The sequence below is a fragment of the Sporobolomyces salmoneus genome, assembly GCF_050403485.1.
Source record: "Sporobolomyces salmoneus JCM6883 DNA, S_salmoneus_JCM6883_v1_ctg4, whole genome shotgun sequence".
NCBI lineage: Eukaryota > Fungi > Basidiomycota > Microbotryomycetes > Sporidiobolales > Sporidiobolaceae > Sporobolomyces > Sporobolomyces salmoneus.
In genome coordinates, this window is record NW_027481159.1 from 55,512 (window position 1) to 78,763 (window position 23,252).

Sequence of the window (23,252 nt, forward strand, 5' to 3'; positions counted from 1 at the left end):
ACACTGTACAGTTCGACCTAATCAGTCAGCAAACACCACCCAAGAAGGTTGAAAGAGCTTAGGGAGGACTTACTTCAAATTGCGAAAACTCCAGAATCTTTCTATAACCTCCGTTCGTGTGTTCCTTCTATTCTTTTCGAGCGTTGCGAGCTCGAGACTAACCTTCTCAGGCGCACAGACCATTTCAGCGGCCCTCTTCGAGGTCATCACGGTTCCACCGCTCGGTATTTCTGTTCAATCCAAACCAGCGATCCTTTTCCCTTTGCCTTCTCCCCCAATCTAACTTTCTCCACTCGCGCAATGAATAACTGACTCTTCGAAGTCCCCTTCCCCTCATGCGTCTCCCCCTTCTCCTCGTCCTGACGGTCAAGTTCCCATAAATTAACCTTTTCCAGAATCGTACAATCCAAAGACCCTAATAAACCCACCTCGTCTCTCACGAGTTTCCTAAATACCGTCTCATCGAACGTTGGCTCGACGGTCCAATTCGTCTCAGCTGAAGGAACTGCGGGAGCCGGTAGAGGTGATTGACGAGCGAATAACCGGGCGAGATCTTCTTGTTCAGGGGAGAGGAGGTAGACTCGAAATGAAGGATCTCGAGAGGACGTAAAGTTGGATAAGTAGGTTGCTAGTCGGGATGGGAGGCGGAGGGAGAAGGAAACGAGCGGAGGAGAAATCGAGATTGAAGTCAAGGAGGAAAGGGTCGCTCCGTGATTGTGAGGCCGTCGCGAGTCGGATGGGGTCGAGAATGTTGGACTGGCGTCAGGGGAAGAGGAGGGAGAAGGAATATGAGCGGTGAGAACGGCGACGGGTTGAGCAACTCGACGGAAGAGCTCTCGTTGCAGTAGGGAGGGGTCGGGAGTGCGGCTGGTCGAGTAGGACCGGAGTTGAGGCCAGGGCCGTAAGAGGATACGGGGTCGAGGCATATGGAGGAGAAGAGAAAGAGTGACATTCTTCGCAGACACGATCAGATCAACTCGAGTGATCTACGTCGCAAGGGTTGCGTTGTCGCTTGAGCGGTAGTGCTAAAGAGCCGGAAGCAGTAAAGCAGCCCGAGACTGCCCAGAGGAAATACGACGGCAAAATGCTGTCACTATTGCGAAAGTCAACTTAGTTTTGCTTTCCACACCCACTCGAAGCCGTTCCTTCCTACTACTCGTGCCTCATATCATCTCCATACCTTCCTTTGATCCCACGACAGCTAGTATGAACCAATAATTAATCCTCCCCTTCTATATCTCGCTCTTGACTGAGCTCCCCGTGGTTTTCCCCCTCCGCGCTATAGAGTCCGTCAGCCCTCCTTACGCTCTCCCTTTCCCTTTCCTCTGCCTCTCTCTCTTGACCTCACCCCACCTCTTCCCATGAGTCTCCGCCGCGCCACCTCTCTCTCTCTTCCCCATCTCAAACCATGATTCCCTCGTCCCATCATCAATCCCTCTCTCATTTTTCGCTCTCCTTCTTCCGCTCTTATCGTCATCATCGGAGTAGTCATCGTTATCGGAAGCGCTCGAATCGGGCGCAAGAGTCCTAGGAGGGACGTGCCAGTTCGCTGGTAGATCATTCATTGAGGGGTTTGCGAGGTTCGAGTAGAGATGCGAGGAGGATGAGGAGGAGAGGAGGGGGGATTGACGGAAGAGGAGATAGAGGAGGGGGAGGGAGAAGAGGAGGAGGAGGGAAACGACCTGATGAACCAACCAAGAGAGTTAGTTAGTTGGGAACTCTGATAAGTTAGGAGGATGATAGCGAGACTTACGATCGGAAAGGCGATTAGTATTGACTTGAATCTTTGCTCACAGAACTCGGAGGTGTAGGTTGCATTGAGGGATAAACTGCAAGTTACGGAGAAGAGACAGTCAGTCACAGTTCGAGCGACTGATCCTGCTTCGTGACTCACCAGTACTCGAGCTGCTGTGACTTCAGCGTCACGAGCTTGTACTCGAGAAAGGCCCCGAGTCCCAATTGAGCGAGCATAGTCACCTGCCATCCATCACGAAAACCCCTCGTGAGTAAGCAAACCGAAAACGACACCTCGTCCTCGAATCGAGGGAGGAGGTTAAGGTAACTCACAGTTAACATCCAAACGACCCTCTTGACCGTCTTCTCCATACTCATCTCGAGTCCTCCCACAGCAGCGACCGCACCCAACCAACAAAAACTCGTCACCGCGATTAAACTGAACGCGACCCATTCTCCCTGCGTCAAGAGGACATTCCAAGCTGTTCGCACCTCTCCCTCAATATCAGCGAACTGTCTGGCACAACAGAGAGAGGGGGGGGGGGGTACGAACGTAGGATCGAGACGCAAACCCCGATGAGGGAAACGAGTCCGAGGAGAGAACAGAGCGAGAGTAATCGCTTCGTTGAGGTTTGTGTCGTCAGTCGTTGAGCGCGGGTTGAGAGCGTTTCCATTGAGGATGGGAAGGAGGTAGGAGGAGAGCAGAGCCAGCCAAGAATGGGAAGAAGGAGGAACGAGCAGCAGCAAAGCAGGGTTCTTTTGAGTCCGCGGTTTCTCCGGTTCTACTACCATCAGCCTCCAACAAACTCGCCTGGTGACCCTGAGCAAGATCGATTTGCCTGGAGTGTCGAGGCGTCGAGAGGGAGAGGAGGAAGCGAGAGTGAATGATGAAACGAGGTGTGAGCGTCCTGAGGTGACCCTGAGCTTCGTAGTTCCGTCAGCCATACGGCAGACAGTCCAGCTTGATCATCGAACCAAGCAACGGCGTCTCGAGAGGTAATAAGGTGGTGATCAAGAGTCGAAAAACAAACCTCTCATCTCTCGACCTGCCTCCATTCACATGAGCGTTCCCTCGCGCCCTCCACCACCTTTACGATCCTATACTGAAACCGTACAAGCCGACGTAGACGACGCGACTTCATCCTCCCTGTTCCACCTCTCCCTCGGCTCAACTCCAAACTCAGAATCCCCACCTGTTGCAACTCTTGATCCGACATCATTTGCAGAGACTACACCGACGAGGAGGAAGAGAGCGCCAACGTTGGGGAATGGGGATCAATTGAGGAGGAGGAGGAGTAATGAGGAGATTCGTTTACCGCCTGCAGCTGAACCTCGATTGAGCATCGAATCAAGTTCGAACAACCAGGGTACTCCACAGCGCGGGACGACAGAATCGACAGGGGGATATGGGAGACATGCGGGCATAAGGAGAGCGAATAGTACGGATTTACTTTCGATCGTTTCGGGTTTGGACGACGATTCAGAGGATAGTGATCCTGGCTTCTCGAGCGAGGCAAGTCTCTGTCGCACCCGTTCTACACTTTGAGAGGTGGTCACTGATACTAGTGTATTCGTCGTGCAGGAAGAACCTTTTCGGTTTCGTCCGCCGTCAATCACTTCGACAACAACTTCACAACGTTCTTCCGTAAGCTCACGACTCACAGCGAGGTCTGTCGTTCCGGGTTCGACTGACGCCTTCATATTGTGTATGAGATCTACAGAGGGTCGGTATACGGATAGAAGACTCTTCGAGTCGAGATTCAAAAGTTTTCGTCAAACAGGTGCGGGTTTCTTTCTGAGCACCCTCCAAATCAGTGATTGACTCGGATCCGCGGTTGAGTGCGACAGCTCACAATCCCGACCTATCACGCCGTCGGATCAGAAGGGAGCGGATTCGTCGTCTACGATATCGAGATCCAAACTCTTCCAACCGCGACTTCCTCCTCGGTAAATCTCCCCCCTCTTCGCACTAGTCTACCTGAGTTAACTCTCGTGATCGTGAGACAGGGTACTCTAATACGTGCTCATAAACGCTACTCTGCATTCGTGCGACTACGAGCCGATCTCATCAACGAATTCCCTCGACTACGACGAGCGATTCCTAGACTCCCCCCAAAATCATCTCTCGGTGAGTCTCCCTCATCGTTTCTTCGTCGCCACAATACAGTTCGACGTGCTAACGATCGCACGAATCGCAGCGAAGTACAGAACCTCGTTCCTCGATAAGAGAAGACAGAATCTCGCATTTTGGTTAACGAATGTTTTGTTACATCCCGTTTTCGGGGGAAGTTCGATCGCGAGAGGTTGGGTGTTGGAGTAAGGTTCCTGTCTGTCGTTCATTGGATAAAAGCTGTTGTTGTCATACAAAATTCGGAAGTTTCTATCTCTGAAATTGCGAGAGAGCTTCGAGACGCGTGAATGTGAAACGCGACTTTCCTTCTCGCTCACTTGCTTTCGCACCCTACACGACACAGGAGCTCTCGTAGTGCCTACAACAGAACGTACGAGCGGCGCAAAACATCCAAAAGGGAACTCGTTCAATACTCGCGAACACCTACTTACTTCTCTCTCTCGAACCCGAATGTCATCCCGATCCGACAAGGAGAAACGTCGAGCAGCACAAGAAGCGCTCAAAGCTGCTCGATTATCCGGTAAACGAAACTACGAGGTCCGTCCCTGCCTCTCTCCCTTCTCCCTCTCTCCAAACGCGTCTCTCATCTTACTCACACCTCACTCTCGCGGTCACGAATAGGTGAAACAACAAGAAGATGTCTATGATGAAGTAGACGAAGACGTGTATCGTTCGGTTGTTCGAGGGAGGTTGGCAGAGGATGAATTCATTGAAGAGGATCAGGGAGTTAGTGGGTATGCGGATAACGGGATGGACGATTGGGATCGAGAGGAACGATCGCAGAGTGAGGATGATGACGATGACGAGAATGGTGAGGCCCCCTTCTCCCTCCCGCTTTACGAAGCAAGCAATGAGAAGAAAACTGATTTCGTTCGAGTTCGCGCTCGCGTGTTTTGAGATTAGATGCCAAACGGAAAGAACGGAAAGCGAAGAAGGAGGAACAGAGGAAGAAACTGAACGCGGCCACGGCGAAGAGGAAGGCGAAACTACCACAGATCGCAGAGGGAGCGAACCCGTATTTGAATCCGAATAAGAAAACTGGTTTACCTCTCCCAGGTACAGCTAATTCTCGTTCAGCAGCTCACTCGCACTTACTGACGAAGCGCCTCGACTGTACAGAACAAGAAGACGATTTCATGTCGAGTTTGTTGGGAGATTTGGATGGACAAGCTTCAGTCGGAAACGGAAAGAAGACTGAAACTCCTCGACCTCGAGCCGCCCCGACTCGGATCTCGAAGACGACCCTCTCTGGTTACAAACGTAAAGCTGAAGAACCCTCCGCCGACGCTACTTTCCGCTCTTCGACAAACGCGTTCGCTTCTTCTTCCGACGTCGCATCGGATCCTCTTTCGGATCCAGCTTTCGGATTGGCGCCTTCGAGTGATGGATACGAGAATGGAACGAAGAAGGCGAGGTTCGATTCGGCGATCGACGAGAACCGAGGTCGAATGAAGGACATTTCGTTCGAAGAGGTCAAACCGCTCGTAAATTCGAATCGAGACAGCGAAGACGTCAAGATGGACGACCAGAACGACGAAGAAGACGAAGACGACCTGTTCGTGAAACCTTCAGCTCCAACCGCGAAACCGAAAGGAACTGGTGCACGTCGAGAACTCGTCAACGCTTCTTCTGCGAAACCGAAACTTCCGAAACCTGAACCCGTCGATCAAATCATTCCTCCTCCTGCTCCCTCGACCTCGTTCGATACGAAACCGAAACCGAAAGGACTCGATTGGAGAACCGCTACTTCAAACTTGGCCAGTCTCGCCCCTATCGCCTCTTCTTCCTCCTCGAACGACCTCGAACTCAATATCGACGAACAAGCCGATTTCAACTCTCAACATCAAACGGTCGTCGGAAAGAACGCGAGTAAAGCTCTAGCGACCGTCACGAACGCGCTCGAACCCGATGGATCTCTTCAATTCTGGTGGTTCGATTACGACGAACCCGCTTCGCAACCTGGAACCGTTCGACTGATCGGGAAAGTCCGAGCGAAAGGAGAGACGGTCAAGGTGTTTTCGGATGGGGAGAAGGTCGTACCGAAGTATGTGAGCGCTGTCTTGACTGTCAAGGGGATCAAAAGGAAACTTTACGTTTTACCGAAAACCCAAGCAGAGTGTAAGTTCCAGTCGATCTTTATCCTTGAGGTACTCTACTGATCTCACTCTTGCCATCTCGTAGACTATGCTGGAGAAGCCGATGGGAGCGATGCAGGAAACAACAGTGACGACGAGGATGAGGAATTCCCCGCGGAAGAAGTTGGAGAAGATTTCTGCGATGACGCTAAGAAGGCTGGTGCTGATGGATTAGTCCCGGCGAAGGAGTACGTCAAGAGACGCTACGTCTTCGGTATCAAAGGTATTCCGAGGAAGGAAACGAATTGGCTCGAAGTTTCGTCAAATTTCCCTAGTGCGTTCAAATTCCTTTCGATCTGGCTGGCAAATTTCGCTCATTACAGACTCACTGATACTGTTCGTGTTCGTTGTTGTTAGCTACTCGAGGAAAAGCAGCAAAACAAGATATTCCCGTTGATGCTTCGGGAAATCTCTACTCGCGCGTCTTCGGTACTACGGCGACCCCTTTCGAGCGACTCGTCGTCGATCGCAAGATCATGGGACCCTGCTGGCTCAACGTCACCGCTCCGAAGATCAACAAGGGCGAAGCCGTTAGTTTTCTCCCATTGAACCTCGCATTCTCCTCATCACTGACATCTCTCACTTCCTCCTTCAGATCTCTTGGACGAAACTCGAAGTCGAAGCCGATTACCTCAACGTTTCTCCTTTCGCCTCGAGCGACGCTGCGGCTCCGAAAGACATCCCTCGTTTAACCGTTCTCAGTTTGAGTACTCGCACGGTCGTTCACCTCAAGGAGAACAAACGAGAAATCGTTTGCGCAGCTGGTCGAGTTTGGCACAACAGTGAGTCGCCGTCGCCTTCATTACGAAGTCTTCCGTCCCCAGAATTCGTGAATCTGACTCACCTCTTACGTTTGCAGTCGATATCGATGATCCTACACCTATCGAGAAACAAGGTTCCTCGTCTCAGATCTTTATCCGCAACCTCTTCACCGACTTCCCAAAGGATTTCGATCGAACAGCTCGTGAAGCAACGAAGAACTCGATCTCGATTTTCAAAGACGAACGACCACTCCTCAACCAACTTCTTCGTGAGTCTTTGTCCCGCTCTCTCACTGTATCTAATCATGATACTGATCCTCTGAGGTCCAGGCTACATCGGTACGAACGATCCGGACGTGATCGTCGGACACGATTTCTCGCAACTCGACCTCGACGTTTTCCTCACTCGACTTCGAGATCTCAAGATCGATAACTGGTCTCAGATTGGACGATTGCGTGTTCCTGGCGACAAGTGGCCTATGCTTCGTGCTGGTCGAAACACCGCTTTCTTGACTGGTCGTCTCAACTTGGATCTCTCGAGCGACGGTTCAAAGGTTCGTTCTTCCCCTCTCCCTCACTCTCTCGAACTGCTTGCACTGACATGCCCGAAACGATAGTCTCTCATCGATTCGACGACGTGGTCTCTCACCGAAATGTGTTCGACTCATCTCGACATCGCTCGAGAAGATATCGATCCTGAAGATACCGCGAAATTCTTCGACAACGTTCATTCGACCGCGAAAGCTCTCACTCATTTCGTCAAACTCTGCGAAGTCGATTGTTACTTCCAGATGGCGATCGCTTGCAAGGTCCAAGCGCTTCCTCTCACTCGTCAACTTACGAATCTCGCTGGTAACTCTTGGTCAGTCGAGCCCTGGTCCCTGCATGTTTGATGTTGTTCATCTAGAGACTGACGTTCGTTGTTGTTGGTAGGAACAAAACTCTCGCCGGAAACCGAGCTGAACGCAACGAGTTCATTCTGCTGCATCGATTCAACGAGACTGGTATCATCGTTCCCGACAAGATCGCCTCATGGGAGAAGAAGGAACAGATCAAAAAAGCGGACAAACAGAAGAAATCGAAAGCGTTGGCGGAGAACGGCGAAGCTGAACCCAAAGTCGAAGTGAAAAAGGAGAAATTCAAAGGAGGTCTCGTCTTTGAACCTGAACGAGGTCTTTGGGATCGATACATTCTCGTTATGGACTACAACTCGCTGTACCCTTCGATCATTCAAGAATTCGATATCGATTTCTCGACAATCGACTGGACGGCCGACGACGTGAGTCGTCTCTTCCTCACTTTCGTCGTTCTCGTCTGATCTTCGCTATCTCGTACAGGCTGAAGATCTCGAGAAGATGCCGGAACGTGGACCTTGCGAAGGAGAACCTCAAGGAGTCCTTCCTCAGCTTATTGCTTCGCTCGTCGCTCGACGAAAGATCGTGAAAGGTTTGATGAAGGACAAGAAGGCGACCGCGGCGAAACTTATGCAGGTGAGTCATCTTGAGCTATCTCGTCCGAAGTAAAGGTCGCTCATCCACGCCTCGCGCACAGTACGACATTACCCAAAAAGCTCTCAAACTCACGGCCAACTCAATGTACGGTTGTCTCGGATTCGAAGGATCCCGTTTCTACGCTCGACCTCTCGCTGCTCTCACGACGTTCAAAGGTCGAGAAATTCTCACTCGAACAAAAGCTGATGCCGAGAGCATGTCGCTTAACGTAAGTGCTCCTGTTTTCCGATTCTTCATAGTCAATGGAATAGCTGACGGCCGCTATCCACCAAATAGGTCATCTACGGAGATACCGATTCGGTCATGATCAACACGAATCAAGACAAGTACGAAGAAGCGCTGAAGATTGGAAACGAATTCAAGAAGCTCATCAACGAAAAGTACAAGAAGCTCGAAATCGACACGGACGCCGTCTTCTCTCGCATGCTCCTTCTCAACAAAAAGAAGTACGCAGCTCGCAAGGTCGACGATGACGGGAAGGGAGGACCTGGTCCAGCTTCGACCGAAATCAAAGGTCTCGACATGAAACGTCGAGAGTATTCTCAACTCTCCAAGAACGCTTCAAAGTAAGTCGAATCGATGAGCTAGCTCTCGCCTCGGTGTCGCTGATTCACCCTTTCTTCGCTCGCTTGCTGCAGGAAAGTGCTCGATTACCTCCTCGAGAGCGATGAAGCTACCGAGTATGTCATCGAGCAGATTCACGACTATCTGACAGATCTCGGAGAGGGGATCCGAGCTGGGAAGATGCCTCTCGACGAATTTATCATCTTCAAGGTTCGCGCTCAACTCGCTGTCTCCGAACCCTCTCTCTCTGAGCTGACGCTCTCTGCTCTCGACATCTACAGCGTCTCGGAAAGAACCCAGAAGATTACCCGGATTCGAAGAGTCTTCCTCACGTTCAAGTCGCAATGAAGATGAAGGCAAAAGGTCAATCGGCGAAAGCGGGAGATGTCATTCCCTACATCTTCTGTGTTCCTGCGAACGGCGAGAGGACGAAGAGCGCTCAAGCTGCGAACGCTCATCATCCCGACGACGTTCGTCGAGCTGGATCGACCCTAAAAGTTGGTAAGCACAGACTCTCCCGCAATCTGTTTTCCAGTAAGAGCCAGACAACTCACCTTTCTCGATCTTTCGTCTCGCCAGATTTCGAAGTCTACGTATCGACACAAGTTCTGCCTCCGATTGAGCGTCTCTGTGAGCATATCGAAGGTACCGAGAAAGCTCGTCTCGCAGAATGTCTAGGTACGACCCTCGTTTCCTTGTCTGCCGTACGTCGACGATCTTCGTGCTGACTCTCATGCTCAATCGCAGGTCTCGACGCATCAAACTACAAGACTTCGATCGATGCTCCCGAGCGAGAATTCAAGACTCTTCAGTCGCAGATCTCGGACGCTCAACGATTCGCCGACGCCGTTCCTTTCACTGTGAGATGTCGCTCGTGCGGTAGTATGACTGCATTTGCACCTCCAAACGACAAACTTGTACGTGTTTTCGAGACAGGATATTCCTTCGCTGTTCTGAGGCTGACTTCCCTCTTCGTGCTCAGGCTGGAGTCCTCAATACGGTCGGCATGTTCTGCGGCAGCATCGAATGTCAGCAACCTCTGGCGATTCCGTCTGTCGCCATTCAACTCGATCTTCAAATTCGTTCGTTCATCAGCAAGTTCTACGAAGCTTGGCTCGTCTGCGACGAATCAACGTGTGGAAATCGTACGAGGATGATGTCGGTCTACGGAAAACGGTGTCTCATGCCGCAGTGTCGAGGAGCGATGCATTTCGAGGTACGTTTCCACGTTGAGTTCGAATCCTTTTCGGCGCTAACTCAAATTGTTCCGTCTCATCAGTATTCCGATTCGAAGCTTTACGATCAGCTACTCTACTTCGATATGCTGTTCGACGTCGAGAAGGCCCGAGCTAAAATTGCGGGAGGAGCCGATCAACGTGAGTTTCTCTGCACTTTTCTGCGAAGTACCCTGAACAGCGTGCTGATCCCCTTGCCTGCTCATTTCAGCTGAATTCGAAGCTCGTGTTGACGCGAACAGAATTGCTCTCGATCAGCTTCGTAAGGTCGTCACGAAACATCTGGAGAAAAACGGTCGTCGCTGGGTTTCGATGGAATCGCTTTTCTCGTTCATGAAGTTTTAGGGGGTGTCTCCCGAGTTGATCTCTTCTTATATATTGGGTCTTAGCTGTAGAATAGGGGTTTCGTTTCTTTATTTTCTGTTTTGTCGTCAACATGTAACTCAGCAACGCAGCTATTCTTCTGATGCTTTCTCGGCTCGACTGACATCGCGACCGCTTGGAATGTATCAGTCGTGACACGTACAGCTTCTAAGCTCTAAGCGCGACGAGAGACCTTGACTGATCCTCGAGCGTAGCAAGCAAAAAGTGAATCGCTTTCGCGATGGTTGTTACGAGATGCAAAAGATGAACTCGCCCAATGTGGGGCTCGAACCCACGACCACCAGATTAAGAGTCTGGTGCTCTGCCGACTGAGCTAACCGGGCTTTGTTGCTTGAAGTGGGTCCCACTTTAACATTTGCAAATACAAACGCCGAGCAGAAAACCACATCTCGAAGTCCTCTCGAAACCTGCTCTTTCTGTGTCGTTTGCCTCGTCAAGGTGTGACAAGCTACAGTTGTTCGAATACAAAGTGTCGAAGAGACAGACGCGGGTTTGAGGCTACCTTGATAGCGCTTGACACGAGCTCAATTATCTAGCTCTCTCGTTTAATTTGCGTCTTGGCAAGTTGTCGTCGAAGATCAGCAGAAGAGCTCAGGAGTCAATAGCATGGAGGGACTGCTGAGCGTCGAAATTCTGCATGCTGGGTGTCTTAGGAAATCCTCAAGGGAACATTCAAGTCTCAAAGAGCTCTGAGGAGAGTTGAGCTTTCGAGAGAGTGTATTCTCTCCGCCAATTTGCACTCTTTTAACGCTCAAGCCGTTGGATAACGAAATGAGAGATTGCTAAAGACCGGAGGCGTACTCAGGCTTAGCAAGCACCGCAGCACAACACAGCATTCTCAGTTCACGGTGAGTCTTTCTCAGACTCCTATCCTCTTTCTGTACAGAGTCGCTGCGCTTCCTTAGCCGATCGAGTCCGATTACGTTAAAAGACGGAGCACACGCGTGATAGCTTGAGTTGGTAGGTATTGTTAGTGCGCAAGTTAGCCATTAGAGCAGAAGTTGATAAGAATCGCTCTCGATCTCGATGTAGCGCGCAAGAAGTCTTGCACAATTACAGTATCGGCATCAGCTGAGGTTACCCTGCAGACTCGCACAATCCCACCTCTACTCACTTTCGTACTCCTCCTCGTCTTCCCAAGATTCCGAACTCAAGTCGTCACCGTAGGTCTGCGCCTCTTCCATTTCCCTGTCCCATTCTGTCGTAACACGCATCGCTCCAATTGCCGTGCCTTTAACCGTAACGCCCCCCATGAGCGCCACAAGGTGAAACACCTCCAAGTCATCCACGTCGAAATCCTCCGACCATTCGGGCAAGATCCAGTCGGACCACGGCAGCCACCTTTCGCCTACGTCGTCCCAGCACGCTCCTTGATCACATATCCGAGTTCCGATTTTGCCCGCGACGTTATCCAGGGTGACCGTTCTCAGTAATTCGTGCTTTTCGGGACCATAGATGAGTTGCCGGAGTTTTTCGAGCGAGACATCGGTCTTTTCGAGGAAGGTGAGGCGTCGGAGATTGGGAATGGAGCGGAGGGAGGAATAGAACGAGGTAGAGAGACTCGAGACGGACCCTCCGAGAATCAACCCTTCAAGTTGGGGCATCCTCCTGACCCTGTCGAACATGTTCCCTTGAGGAGGAGGGCCGTATACCGCTCGGCGCTCGAGCTCCAGGTGTAGAAGGATTGCCGGATCGCAGAGATGATCGAGGAAGTCGTAGAGAAGGGACTCAGTTGCCGCACTATCGTAAAGAGAAACAGCGTGAAGCTGTGCAAAGGCGCCAATGAGGGCTTTGACCGACGTCGGGGAAGCGCTGAGAGGACCAACTAGGGTGACTTCGTTGATTTTGGTAAGGAAGGGGAGGAGAGGTTGAACTTGCTCTTTCGAGTCGGAGATGGGGTGAATACTCGTACAAGTACGAAGTACACTTAGGCGGAAGGTGTCGAGCTCGTTGTAGCGTTGTAAACATTTGTACAAGTCGGGATGGAACGGATCACGGAGGGAATTGAAGGCCGAAGAGAGGTGAAGGGTTCCGAGGTTCGGGAAGGAAGTGGCCACAACGTCGGACTCCAGGACGAGACGAGCGATTCGATCCGTTCCGGCGATGGCCATGTCTGTGATTTGTACGAGGGTCTTGAATAGTTCCTTGACACGTTCGTTCGAAGGCGATTGAGGATCCTCGATTTCACGATCCAACTCTCGGCTCCTTCCGTGCGGTACGATACTAACGCCGAATTCCCTCGTGTACGCCGCAAGTTGAGGTCGATTCTTGACGTAGTCACAGAAGGTTTCGAGGTCTTCGTACGAGCGAACGTAAAGAGATTCGAAAAGAGGTTTTTGTTGAAATGGGAAGAGCGATCGAGATAGAGGATCCACCAGGGGTGTATTCGAGTGTTGTACGCGGTCGAAGATGTCCTCGAGGAGCTCGGGAGGTAATTGAGAGAGGTGATCGATGTTCTAGAGAGGGAGACGAACGAGAAAGTGTGAGGAGGAACGACTTGAGCTTGTTCGGAAGTGGGAGACTTACCTCGACAGTACTCATAACCGTCCTAATCGTAGTTCAGCCTGGTCCCTTGTTGATTCGGAGATGTTTGTTGAGTTCAAAGTGAAGAGAAAGAGGGAAAGAGAAGCGAGGCGACTCTCGCTCCCCTACCCCTCACTCGACCAACGTTAGCCTATCCCAGGAGCTCGATAAAGTATCTATAGAGTCTACTCGGCGCGCCTCCGCTCATCAAAGTGAGTTCTAGCACCGATCTCTTCTTCTCCCACTTTTCTCATCTCGGAACTCTCCTCGTTCGGCCCTCTCGAGCTTGTAGAGGCTGACTGAAGCTCCAGTGTGCTAAAAAGACTCGAATCCATGCACTCCAAATCGTATCGGATGATTGTGTCTCTCCCTCCGAGTTCCGCTGCTCCTCCTTCTCGCTCTCCCGCTTCCACCTCGTTCCCTCTCTCTCCAAACTTCCGCTTGAGCTCATTCGACTCATCATCGAGTTCAATTCTACATCTCGATATCACTGTTGGCAAACGTACGAATCCCGACAGTTGACACTCTGCTCCCTCTGCCTCGTCTCGAAACTATTTTACCAAATCGCGAAGCCCCTCCTATTTGCCGCAATCAGGTCCCACAGTAATGCACAAGCTCAGTCGCTTTCGATACTCAGAGATATCAAAGTGCGTCAGGAATCGCAACGAGTCTCGTGAACGGTGAAACTCGGACAGACGAGACGTCTTTCTCTGTGCTCGGTCACCCTTCTTTCTACTGCCATGCGAGATATCATCCGAGATATGTAACATGTAGTAATGACAGAGTGAAAGATGCGTGTATAAGCTCGATGAAGTGATTAGTCCTACGGCAAGAAGGTCGAAGCGCCGAGAAAGTGGTACAAAAGACGCAAGAAATCGAGGGGAGAAGAGGTTCAGACGACTAAGGTAAGGCGACTAGCAGGTAAAAGCGGTGGACCCTTCGCTCGGGTAGAACCAAATCGAGACAGCGATGATTACGTACACCATCATCAATAAAAATCCTTCCACTGGCGTGGCGTGAACGGTAAGTAGACGAGGAAGAGAGAACAGCAAGCAGACAAGGAAGAGAGAACGGTAAACAGACGAGGAAGAGCGAACAGAAACAACGAGAAAGAGAAGTCAGCGAAATTGTCGAAAGAAGCGCGAAGACTTGAGAACGAGGGAAACTTACGCCAGTTGGACCTTCCATCTTGCATCGTATAGTTTGCCATGAGCACTGAGAGGAACAAGATGATCGACTCAAAGGGATCGAAAAGCAAAGAAAGAGGCTGAATCGAGAATGAAAATTGTGAGTTCGGGCCAGACTCGGTCGATCAAGATGGTTTACTTACCTTGTCCATGATCCAGCCCAGCACGACGAGGAGAGGAATAACGAAGAGAGCGATTTGAATTGAGGATCCGACAGCGACTCCCATGGAAAGATCGATTTTGTCGTGGACAGAAACTGAGACGGCAGTAACGTGCTCCGCCGCGTTACCGACGATAGGAAGCTAAGGCGTCGAAGAGTCAGTCATTCAGTGCGACAAGCCAAATAACCATGCGAAGAGAAAAGGGGGGATCGAGTGGAGATTCGCAGGAACAAAGAGAAACTCACGAGAATCAGAGCGACCCACTCCGTCGATACCTCTGGATGTGCATCAGTGAGCCCATTGATCGAACTTACGAGGAACTCAGCGGTGACTAGTGAAGGGAAGGGGAACGAGAGTCAGCGAGGGATCGACAAAAAGGGAACAGATGGGGGAAACTGACAGGCAACCAAGACCGTCACGACGATCAAGAGGATAAGAGCAGACCAGATGTTGAGCTGAGGGAGTTCTTCCTCCTCCTCCTCCTCTTCTTCGACTGCTTCCTCTACTACTCGGGGTCGTCGAACACTCGGCGCTTGTCGGAAAGCGCGATGACCACGCCAGATCTGACGACCATCTATGATATCTGCGTCGATCTCCGTCGTATGGCCCTCGGCGAAGAGGTGTTGATGCGTGAAAAGTTGAAAGATGACTGAATAGTGTGGCGAAGGAATATTAGTTTTGTGAGGATATGAGGATGCTTTGCGCGACTGAGCTTACGATATCCGACATAAACGATAAGGAGAATGACGGCTGTTCCACGAGACATTTTTAGAATTCTCTGTTGCTCCTCAGCTGAATCGAGATTGTTCTGGAAGGCAGCGTTGAATCCGGCTGGCAGGAGTATGGCGAAGACCGCCATGACGAGCAGAGAGCTGTTCATTTGGGCTGCCGTGTCCTGAAAAATCGACAAGAAAAGGTGAGCTTTTCATCGAAAGGTAGAGACCAGTGAAATGGTCTGACCTTGAACCCCTGCTCAGAGTATTTGATGCCCCCAACGAAGAAGACCATGCCCAAGACGAGTAGCAAGTTCGAGAGGATTGAACCCAGCAAAGAAGATTGAACGACTTGAATTTCGCATTTGACGAGAGCGATAATCGCGACGATGAGTTCCACGGCGTTTCCGAGAGTAGCGTTGAGCACTGCGGCACCAAGCGTATCGTCATCAGCTTTTTGCCGAAGACAGATAGATTGAAACGAAACTCACATCCTCCCAAAGCTTGACCGACTCGAAGTGCGATCTCCTCAGTTCCGAATCCAAGAAGCTTCGCGAGAGGGATGATTGCAAGGAAGCTATTGGTGAAAACGTGAGACGGATTAGCGACTCTTGAAAGGTGAAACGACGAGGGAAAGAACGCGAGGCAAGGAGAAAGGGAGAAACTCACTTGAAAATGAAGACGATCGTGTCGTTGAGGTGCGCATAGTTGCATGCCCATCCGATAGGAATGAAAACTAGGAGAATGTTTAGCCAACTAGCTTTGACAATTGCGAACCCTGAGGCTCTCCAAGTCGGTTCGTGCTTGACAGGCCGTTCAGAGTGGAAAAGGTCCGTTACTCTGCGAGCTAGTGAAGGGTTCTCCGATCTCTGAGTATCCCTCGTTCCCTGCTTCGATCTCCTGCGAGCCTGAGGTGGAAACGCATCTCCTCCTTCTTGAGCGTCCTGAGGGTTGTCGGCGATCAGTGAAACGACTTTACTTTCCTTCCTCTTCTCCTCGACAGTAGGTCCCGATCCACTCGTGTCTGATGTCTCTACCGCCGTCATGTTGTCTGGTGATGCTGATCTTCCTCCGTTCATCGTAGTTTGGTTAGCGTCAAACGGTTGAATTCGCGGTGTTTATTCGTTTCACTTCTGAGCGTTGCAGGGGCTGCCTGGGTTTGATCTATCTGTCGGCGTGTCGTACAGGTGTGTGCTGTCGATAAATGCTCTCGTCTGTGAACAGTGACGAAAGTTGATCGAGTGGATTTTCAAGTCGCGAGTGAGCAATTCGATTGATCTTTGAAATGAATCGTGATCTAAAAATACGCCCCTTTCGTGCTCACTGACGTTCACTGTTTGTGCACTCGTGCTCGTACATAGTAGTATAGTACAGACGAGCAATCTGCAGAGGTGAGACGGGAACTTACAGGGAAAATATAGGAACGCACTCCGAGGATTTCGCAAGCTCAAAGCCGTCTCTCCCTCTCCTCTTGCGAAATGGTCTTAGGGAGCAAGGTCACCTCGCCTCGCGTATCGAGGTATCAGACTGTGAGGAAGAAAGAGGGAAAATGGCGGAGAAGAAATTCGCTTCTGAACCGACTTTCGCCTCCTCGTCGCAAAGAAGTCGAACCTCCTCTGGTCTACCTTGCACTCAAAGTTTCGAGCCATCTCGCAGTACGACTAGGATAAAGACGAAGTCAACATGACAGCTCTACTCTCTCTTCCCCTCTCTACCCATCTCTTCGAGCCTTGCGAAACTCCTCAACTTCTTGAACGACTTTACTCTCGATCATGATCTTCGCAACCCTCCTCCTCTCGATCCTCTCTTCGGCTTCTGTCTCGGCCCTACCAACACCCGTTCCTTCAGGGTCCGGCTCGGTCTTCAGAGTCCTCGCCAACACGGCGGCTGCGATGCCTCAACATCCTCCTCTTTCTACCTTCAACTCTAGCTCGACCTCGATCAAACCCCTGATCAAGTCTTCATCACAAGTCGAGTTCGATTCCTGTCCTGTACCGAAAGGAGGAGCCCCCCCAGCCGGAATCGTCCACAGCGTCGAAGTCACTCCTTGCTCTCGATCATCCCCTTCCGAACCCTGTCACTTCCACCACGGTCAAAACTACACGATCGAGATCTCCTACACCTCCTACCTACCCGCCGAAGAGCCTAGATCAGGACTCACGGCACGAGACGACAGCACGGATCCTTCGCAATCTTACGCTTACTCGGGACAAACCTTCTCCGGCTGCGCCTACACCGATTGCCCAGTACAAGCTGGCACGTTGTCAAAGTACACTTACGAGTTTGAGACGCTTCTTTCTGTAAGTCTCCCCGACTCTCTTCCTCACGCAAAGCTTCAAGCTCACCTTTTCCCTCTTAACAGCCCTTCGACTACCTCACCTTCAACCTCACTCAAACGGTAGACGGTCCTTCACTCTTCTGCGCCGGCTTCGACGCCCAATTTGTCGACGATGGAATCGCCTCAACCGAAGGAGCGAAAGTGAAAACCGCGAAACCTGCTCCTAAGAACCCGAAGAAGCCCAAGAAAGCTGAAGAAGAAGAGGTTGAACCCACCGCTCGTCGATGATGATCTCCACCTTCTCCAATGTCTCCCTATCTATCCACTTATTCTGTTTCCCTTTTGTGCTCATTCAGTGGTTTTATTCCGTTCTTACAAGCTGGGCTTTATCCGTACCTTTACGTTGTTCTTCCGTACCATATACCCCTCTCTCTGTCTACTCGTATTTATTCCCAACTGCCCTCTCTCGCTGGACGAATCAAAAACTGCCCTGTCTTCCTTTCTCCTCTTTGTTCTGAGTCGAGAGATCGCAGCGAGCGGTACCGTTACCCGAGAGCTCCGCGACTGCTTCGATCGTGTCGGACGATACGTGACTGCGGAGTTGATGAGTGAACCGAGGAGATGAAATTACGAGGTGAGGTATCGGATTAAGCGTAAAGATGTAGAGAGTCACGTAGATCTATATGTATATAAGAGCTGGAGTAGATTAGACAGAGGTGACAACTTGAGGATAAGCTTGTTGGATCAACCCGAAGAGTGCGGGATCTCGTTCAGCGAGAATCTCCGGGTTTTCTGCGAGACAGACGAAAACCGTCGAGACTCCCGAGGAAAGGGCACCGTAACCTAGCGTGTGACAGATCGTGAATCCAGTCAAGAACGCGTAGCCCATGACGACCGCCTTCAAGCTCGAGTTTTGTTCGATGAACGAAGGGTCGAGAACTTTGAGGTAGATGAAGGCGAACGCCGAGCATAGAGCTCCAACGGCGTAGGATCCGAACGTCCAGATGTTGTTGACAAGGCAGTCTACGAAAAGCGGAAGATTCAGCTTAAAATCGAAGAAACCCGCTAAAGATCTGGGACTTACCATTGATGAGAGCCGTAATTCCTCGATCTTTGAACAAGTTCCAGGTATCCTTCGCAGCCTTGATGTACGACTTCCCGAATAATGCAATTTGAATGTATGCATATCTGTATAGAAGCGAACAGACAGTCAGTTCGAGTCTCGTGAGGGGAAAAAGTGAAAGATGGCTCACCGGTTGAAGTATTCGACGAGACTGGCAATACAGCCGATACAGCATTGGGCGACGCAAGCGATCGCAGCGCCGATCATGTTTCCTTCCGAGTTTTCGTAACTGCGAAGGATCTGGAAGAATGCGCGGAGGACGTCGAGGATCGCGACGATGAGGGAACCGAAAGCGATAGATCCGAACGAGTAGGTCGAAGCACGTTTGAAAGCGCCGAAAGCCACTTTCGTTGCGCCGGGTCCCGAGTAGTAGTAAGTCTGCGAGCGAGAGAGCGGATTAGCGATTGGCAACAAGGCAATGACAGACGAAGATTGCAATGACTTACTCCGAAGATACCGGCTTCGACAGTGAGGAACAAGTTGATGATGAATTGAGACGTGTAGTAAAAGTTGAAGACGGCGAAGACCATGATTCCGATGAGCGCTCCGGAACTTGCGTTTCCTCCACTCGTACCAGAACCGCTCGCGTTCGGGGACCATTTCTGGTAGATACCGACAACCTGTTCGCAATTTAACCGCGATCAGCTCAAAATAGCTCGGAAAAAATCGCGAAACGGCTTACACTGATACTCCAGAAGACGGCGTACATCGTTTGAAGAATTGTTCCGGCAAGGGCGATCACGTAGACACTCTTGTTGTGCTTGGCGATCTTGAGAACGAAGAGAAGAAGTTGTTTACTGAGCGGAATTCGTCGACGCATTCCCGGGTAAGCGATGATCGAGAAGACGGCGAAGATGGTGAAGATGATCGCTCCCGACCAGTATTTCTCTACCCTGCAGACAGTAAGCGGGCGAGTGAGTATTCCCGTCAGCGAAATGAAAGGGAGAGATCCTGTTCTTACCAGAGATACACTGCGTATGCGACACTGAGCACGACGCTGAGCAGGAGTGTGATTTCGAGGATGACTTTCGTGAATAATCGGACGATGACGAGTAAGATGATGGAGAAGACGAGAGCGGCTCCGCAGATAATCGACAAGAGCCAAGCGACGGACGAGTTGAGGGTGACTGCCGATCCTCCAGGGTTTCCGAGTCCTCCAGTACCTTCTGACGCTGGTAGAGCTCGAAGCGAGATGACAGCGATCGCGATGAACGCTCCTAGCTGTGCGAGGAAAAGTAAAGCGAAAATAAGATCGTTCCACCTGTCAGAGAATTCGCGTCGCGTCAGAGTCGTATTGGGGCGGCGCAGGCAGAGCTTGCGACTCACTTGGGCTTGACATCCTCGAATTTCCCTTGCATTCCCGCAGGTTGAGGCTGGTAAGCTTGTTGTTCATTCTTGCCCATTCCCGCCGCGACTTGTTGCTGGTTCTGATACATCTGTTGCTGATCGTAACCTCCAGTATTGTAACCGTTCCCGTAACCATTCCCGTTCCCTTGATACTGCTGTTGGTACTGCTGAGGCGGAGGTTGAGCGTAGTTCATTTGTTGTTGAGGCATGGGATCTTGAGCGTAGTAGCCATTCGGCTGATACGAATTCGGTGGAGGGTAAGGATTCGACATCGTCTATTCGTTATGCACCAAAGGGTGCGTCGAATCGAGAGTGAGATGAGGCTGGTCGCGCTAGTTCGATGAATTCAGATGAAAGCGAGATCAGCGATCGTAGCGGAGAAGCGCGTGGATGGAAGACCTTGAGCGGACTCACTGCGAGTTCTAGACGTGCCAAGTCGCAGTAGGGACAAGAAGAGCCAAGCGTAAGGATGGAGAGAAGAGAAGGGAACTCGCGCCAAACAAACTTGAGGAATTCGTTCAGGGGCTCTGACATCAACGTATTCTTCTCTTCACCCTACAACGATCAGTCTACAGCGGCACGACACAGAGAACTCAAGACGGCGAAGAACGAGTACCCTCTTCAATCTCTCCCTGCGCCCGTCGGAAGGAAGGAAGGAGAAGAAGATCATCGTCACGACTGATGCAGCAACCTTAGACTAGGACTCACAGATGAGTTTCCCGACTACACCAGCTCAAAAGTTCAGGGCGGCCCTCGCATCGCCGAAATCGAGCATTTCTCTCCTCGAAAGACTCTTCGACAAGGTTCACGCAACTCAACCGCACGCAGACCCGCTAGACTCATTGAGGAACACGGATCCATCGACGAGACAGACGAGCTTGCATATAGCTGCGAACGCCGGAAGGGTAGACGTTGTCGAGTGGTTGCTCGATCAGGGAGTCGAAAAGGAGATTAGCAGAGTAAGCATAAGCGTACACGCTTAGGAAGCGACGTCGGACTGACTAAGAAGTTGTCTGATTGTAGGACGCAGCGGGTGAGACGGTTCTTCATATTGCTGCCGCGAAGGGCTTTGTCGAAATTCTCATAATCTACCTCGAACGGTTTCAGTGAGTCTCTTCATGTCCTCTGAGCGGCCGCCGTCCGCTGACGCTCTTTACGTCTAGATTTGTCGTCGACTGGGTCAACTCGAGGGGAGCTACAGCATTGCACGCAGCTGCGATGAAAGGAGAACTCGAAGCAGCTCAGGTTCGTTTCGATTCCTTTCCCCGTATCTGAAATCGAGTAGCTAATTCAGTTTCTCGACAGATCTTGATCGACAATGGAGCCGATATCAACGCACCCGATCTACATGGGAATGCTCCGCTTCACTATGCTCTCAGTTACGGGAAGCTTTCAGTGCGTGCTTTTCTACCCTGTACGAGTTCATACCTTCGTCGTACTGACTCGATATCTTCTAGGTGGTGAAACTGCTGGTCGAGCTCGACTGCGAAACAGATCTCAAGAACAACCAAGGCTTCTCGGCATCAGATTATGCCTACTCTTTCTCTTGTGCCGATGCTCTCAAAGTCGTCAGTCCTTTTCTCGATTATCTACTTGAGCGAGTTTCCCCTCAACCTACACCTCGTCCTATAGTACATCCGGCTGCATCAAGACGCCCTCAAATCCGCTCGAGCCTCGAAATCGAGGAGACCTCGCAACGCTCGAATAGACTCCGGAGCTTCCTCATCTTCCCGCGGTGGCCACAAGCCTTCGCGTACAGGGTCCTCTTCAGATCTTTCTACTACAATTCCTCCAGTTTCCCCTCCGCCTGACGATCTTACTTCGCCTCCTCTTCAGCCAATCGCTTCTCCTTCTTACTCGCAACCGGCCGCTTCACCTGCTCTTTCTGAAACCGCTGCCCCTTTTCCTGCTCGATACGGTCTCGGTGTACGACTCAGCGGGAGTCTGCGACGAAATTCGAGCGATGGAGGAGGAGGACGAGATTCTCCCTTGCCCGCGCCAATCGCAGTTCGACCCGCTCCGACTTCTCCCTCTATCATCTCACTCCAACCTGCGACTCCTACAACACCGAACACTCCCGGATCTCCAAGCTATTCACAATACAACACGACTTCCCCTGCTCGTTCTCCAGTCCAAAACCCCGCCTCTTCTTCTTCTCCCGGTCGCAACACAGACGCCATCACTACCCGCCCCCAACAGCACTCTCCTCTTTCCCTTCCAAGTCGGAGTCGAGAGAACTCGAGAACCTCGAAAACTTCTTCCTACTTCCCTCCCGCTGGTTCGAATGACACCTCGATTATCAATCCCAGTCCTTCCGGCTCACCATCAAGCTCGAGGCCCCCTCCGGTTCCGCTCAACCTCCCTCGCTCGCATTCCAGCAGCTCTGAACTCATCCCTACAACCTCGAACGGACCGAAGAAGCTCCGAAAGAAAGGTGGACGTCGGGACTCGGTAGCGCAAGAACAACAACAGCAGCAAACGAGACCTCTGAGTGTCGGAGGGGTACCTGTCGGCTCGACAGTTCTGGGAGGAGGACCGGGAGGAAAGAAACTGAGGTCGGAGAGGAGTATGAGTTTCGGAACTGCTATGACGAGTACTGGTGATATCCCGGCGATACGAGCAGGTCTCAACGGAGGAGGAGGAGGCGGGACGAGGAGCCGTTCAACGACGAACCAATCAATGGGGAGCCTATCGTCGAGTTCAGGCCACGAGATGCTTTCCGCTCCAATACCGACTCTACAAGAACGACCAGTAACGACGGCGTTGGCAGGCGATGATCAATCCGTCGACATGCTTCCAGCTTCTCCTCAACTCGGGCGACCCATCCTTTCCCCGCCATCTCCTGAATCTCATTCTCATCCTCCTCCTATCAAACTCGATCACCCTCCCTCTCCTCCCCCCGTTCCATACCTCTCTCCAACACAACCTACGATTCCACCCGTCGATTCCGTCGCAGCTCTCACCACAAGAAGTCACGAGCCCTCCTTCTTAGTCGTCAGCGGTTCCTCAACCAAAAATTCCCCAAATCCTCCTTCTCACCCAACCTTCACTGGTTCTGCATCGGAAACGGTCAATCGTTCGTCACAAACGTCTTCGAGGAACTCAATCTCGTTGGGAAGACCTCTTTCGTCGGGAGCAGCTGCTGGCGCCGGGAACCATGAAGTTGCGAAATTGAGGAAAAGTAGCGCGCAGAGTAAGATGAGGGAGAGGAGCGCGAGTGAGGTTAGTAAGGATAGTAAGGCGGGTGCTGGAGGAGGTAGATTCGCGAGAGTTCTTGGGTTCGGTAGAAAAGTAACTTGAAAAGTCAGAGCGTTTAGCGCTTAAGAGCAGTAGACCTACCGGAAGCATGCTTCGAAACGATCACAGTATTCAATCTCTCGCACCGAGAAACGTCTAGCGAGAGCGATGGAGGGCTCTCAGCGGCGACCGTCCTTCGATTGAACGTTCAACCTCGACAAAATTCTC

General features: G+C 51.3%; 10 protein-coding genes across 10 annotated transcripts; 5 read left to right on the forward strand and 5 right to left on the reverse strand.

The window, feature by feature from the left end:
- Positions 1 to 206: 206 nt before the first annotated feature.
- On the reverse strand, positions 207 to 926 carry JCM6883_001472 (uncharacterized protein; the record flags this gene model as incomplete). Its single annotated transcript, XM_076629066.1, has 1 exon — positions 207 to 926. One exon carries the CDS (start codon positions 924 to 926, stop codon positions 207 to 209), a length of 720 nt encoding a protein of 239 aa, XP_076490713.1.
- A 375-nt stretch (positions 927 to 1,301) lies between these two features.
- JCM6883_001473 (uncharacterized protein) lies at positions 1,302 to 2,408 on the reverse strand (the record flags this gene model as incomplete). Its single annotated transcript, XM_076629067.1, has 5 exons — positions 1,302 to 1,682; positions 1,754 to 1,829; positions 1,895 to 1,977; positions 2,068 to 2,216; positions 2,288 to 2,408. The coding sequence occupies 5 exons, from the start codon at positions 2,406 to 2,408 to the stop codon at positions 1,302 to 1,304; spliced, it is 810 nt and encodes a 269-aa protein (XP_076490714.1).
- Positions 2,409 to 2,794: 386 nt separating this feature from the next.
- On the forward strand, positions 2,795 to 4,054 carry YPT35 (Ypt35p; the record flags this gene model as incomplete). The annotated part of the gene is made up of 6 exons (XM_076629068.1): positions 2,795 to 3,247; positions 3,317 to 3,379; positions 3,456 to 3,515; positions 3,583 to 3,681; positions 3,742 to 3,862; positions 3,933 to 4,054. The coding sequence occupies 6 exons, from the start codon at positions 2,795 to 2,797 to the stop codon at positions 4,052 to 4,054; spliced, it is 918 nt and encodes a 305-aa protein (XP_076490715.1).
- Positions 4,055 to 4,315: 261 nt separating this feature from the next.
- Positions 4,316 to 4,762, forward strand: JCM6883_001475 (uncharacterized protein; the record flags this gene model as incomplete). The annotated part of the gene is made up of 2 exons (XM_076629069.1): positions 4,316 to 4,402; positions 4,487 to 4,762. 2 exons carry the CDS (start codon positions 4,316 to 4,318, stop codon positions 4,760 to 4,762), a joined length of 363 nt encoding a protein of 120 aa, XP_076490716.1.
- Positions 4,763 to 5,001: 239 nt separating this feature from the next.
- POL1 (DNA-directed DNA polymerase alpha catalytic subunit POL1) lies at positions 5,002 to 10,416 on the forward strand (the record flags this gene model as incomplete). Its single annotated transcript, XM_076629070.1, has 18 exons — positions 5,002 to 5,983; positions 6,047 to 6,274; positions 6,358 to 6,530; positions 6,596 to 6,782; positions 6,860 to 7,030; positions 7,092 to 7,315; positions 7,379 to 7,623; positions 7,695 to 8,040; positions 8,099 to 8,251; positions 8,313 to 8,480; positions 8,549 to 8,838; positions 8,911 to 9,046; positions 9,118 to 9,337; positions 9,416 to 9,514; positions 9,584 to 9,753; positions 9,819 to 10,052; positions 10,116 to 10,212; positions 10,283 to 10,416. The coding sequence occupies 18 exons, from the start codon at positions 5,002 to 5,004 to the stop codon at positions 10,414 to 10,416; spliced, it is 4,257 nt and encodes a 1,418-aa protein (XP_076490717.1).
- Positions 10,417 to 11,561: 1,145 nt separating this feature from the next.
- On the reverse strand, positions 11,562 to 12,996 carry JCM6883_001477 (uncharacterized protein; the record flags this gene model as incomplete). Its single annotated transcript, XM_076629071.1, has 2 exons — positions 11,562 to 12,911; positions 12,982 to 12,996. 2 exons carry the CDS (start codon positions 12,994 to 12,996, stop codon positions 11,562 to 11,564), a joined length of 1,365 nt encoding a protein of 454 aa, XP_076490718.1.
- An 896-nt stretch (positions 12,997 to 13,892) lies between these two features.
- On the reverse strand, positions 13,893 to 16,118 carry JCM6883_001478 (uncharacterized protein; the record flags this gene model as incomplete). The annotated part of the gene is made up of 9 exons (XM_076629072.1): positions 13,893 to 13,984; positions 14,149 to 14,245; positions 14,309 to 14,467; positions 14,572 to 14,657; positions 14,727 to 14,975; positions 15,044 to 15,221; positions 15,287 to 15,465; positions 15,531 to 15,616; positions 15,709 to 16,118. The coding sequence occupies 9 exons, from the start codon at positions 16,116 to 16,118 to the stop codon at positions 13,893 to 13,895; spliced, it is 1,536 nt and encodes a 511-aa protein (XP_076490719.1).
- Positions 16,119 to 16,811: 693 nt separating this feature from the next.
- Positions 16,812 to 17,605, forward strand: JCM6883_001479 (uncharacterized protein; the record flags this gene model as incomplete). Its single annotated transcript, XM_076629073.1, has 2 exons — positions 16,812 to 17,339; positions 17,402 to 17,605. The coding sequence occupies 2 exons, from the start codon at positions 16,812 to 16,814 to the stop codon at positions 17,603 to 17,605; spliced, it is 732 nt and encodes a 243-aa protein (XP_076490720.1).
- A 418-nt stretch (positions 17,606 to 18,023) lies between these two features.
- Positions 18,024 to 20,059, reverse strand: PNS1 (Pns1p; the record flags this gene model as incomplete). Its single annotated transcript, XM_076629074.1, has 7 exons — positions 18,024 to 18,340; positions 18,402 to 18,505; positions 18,571 to 18,818; positions 18,887 to 19,060; positions 19,123 to 19,333; positions 19,402 to 19,701; positions 19,767 to 20,059. 7 exons carry the CDS (start codon positions 20,057 to 20,059, stop codon positions 18,024 to 18,026), a joined length of 1,647 nt encoding a protein of 548 aa, XP_076490721.1.
- Positions 20,060 to 20,497: 438 nt separating this feature from the next.
- On the forward strand, positions 20,498 to 23,087 carry JCM6883_001481 (uncharacterized protein; the record flags this gene model as incomplete). The annotated part of the gene is made up of 6 exons (XM_076629075.1): positions 20,498 to 20,746; positions 20,811 to 20,893; positions 20,951 to 21,032; positions 21,093 to 21,182; positions 21,245 to 21,355; positions 21,420 to 23,087. The coding sequence occupies 6 exons, from the start codon at positions 20,498 to 20,500 to the stop codon at positions 23,085 to 23,087; spliced, it is 2,283 nt and encodes a 760-aa protein (XP_076490722.1).
- Between the last annotated feature and the right edge of the window lie 165 nt (positions 23,088 to 23,252).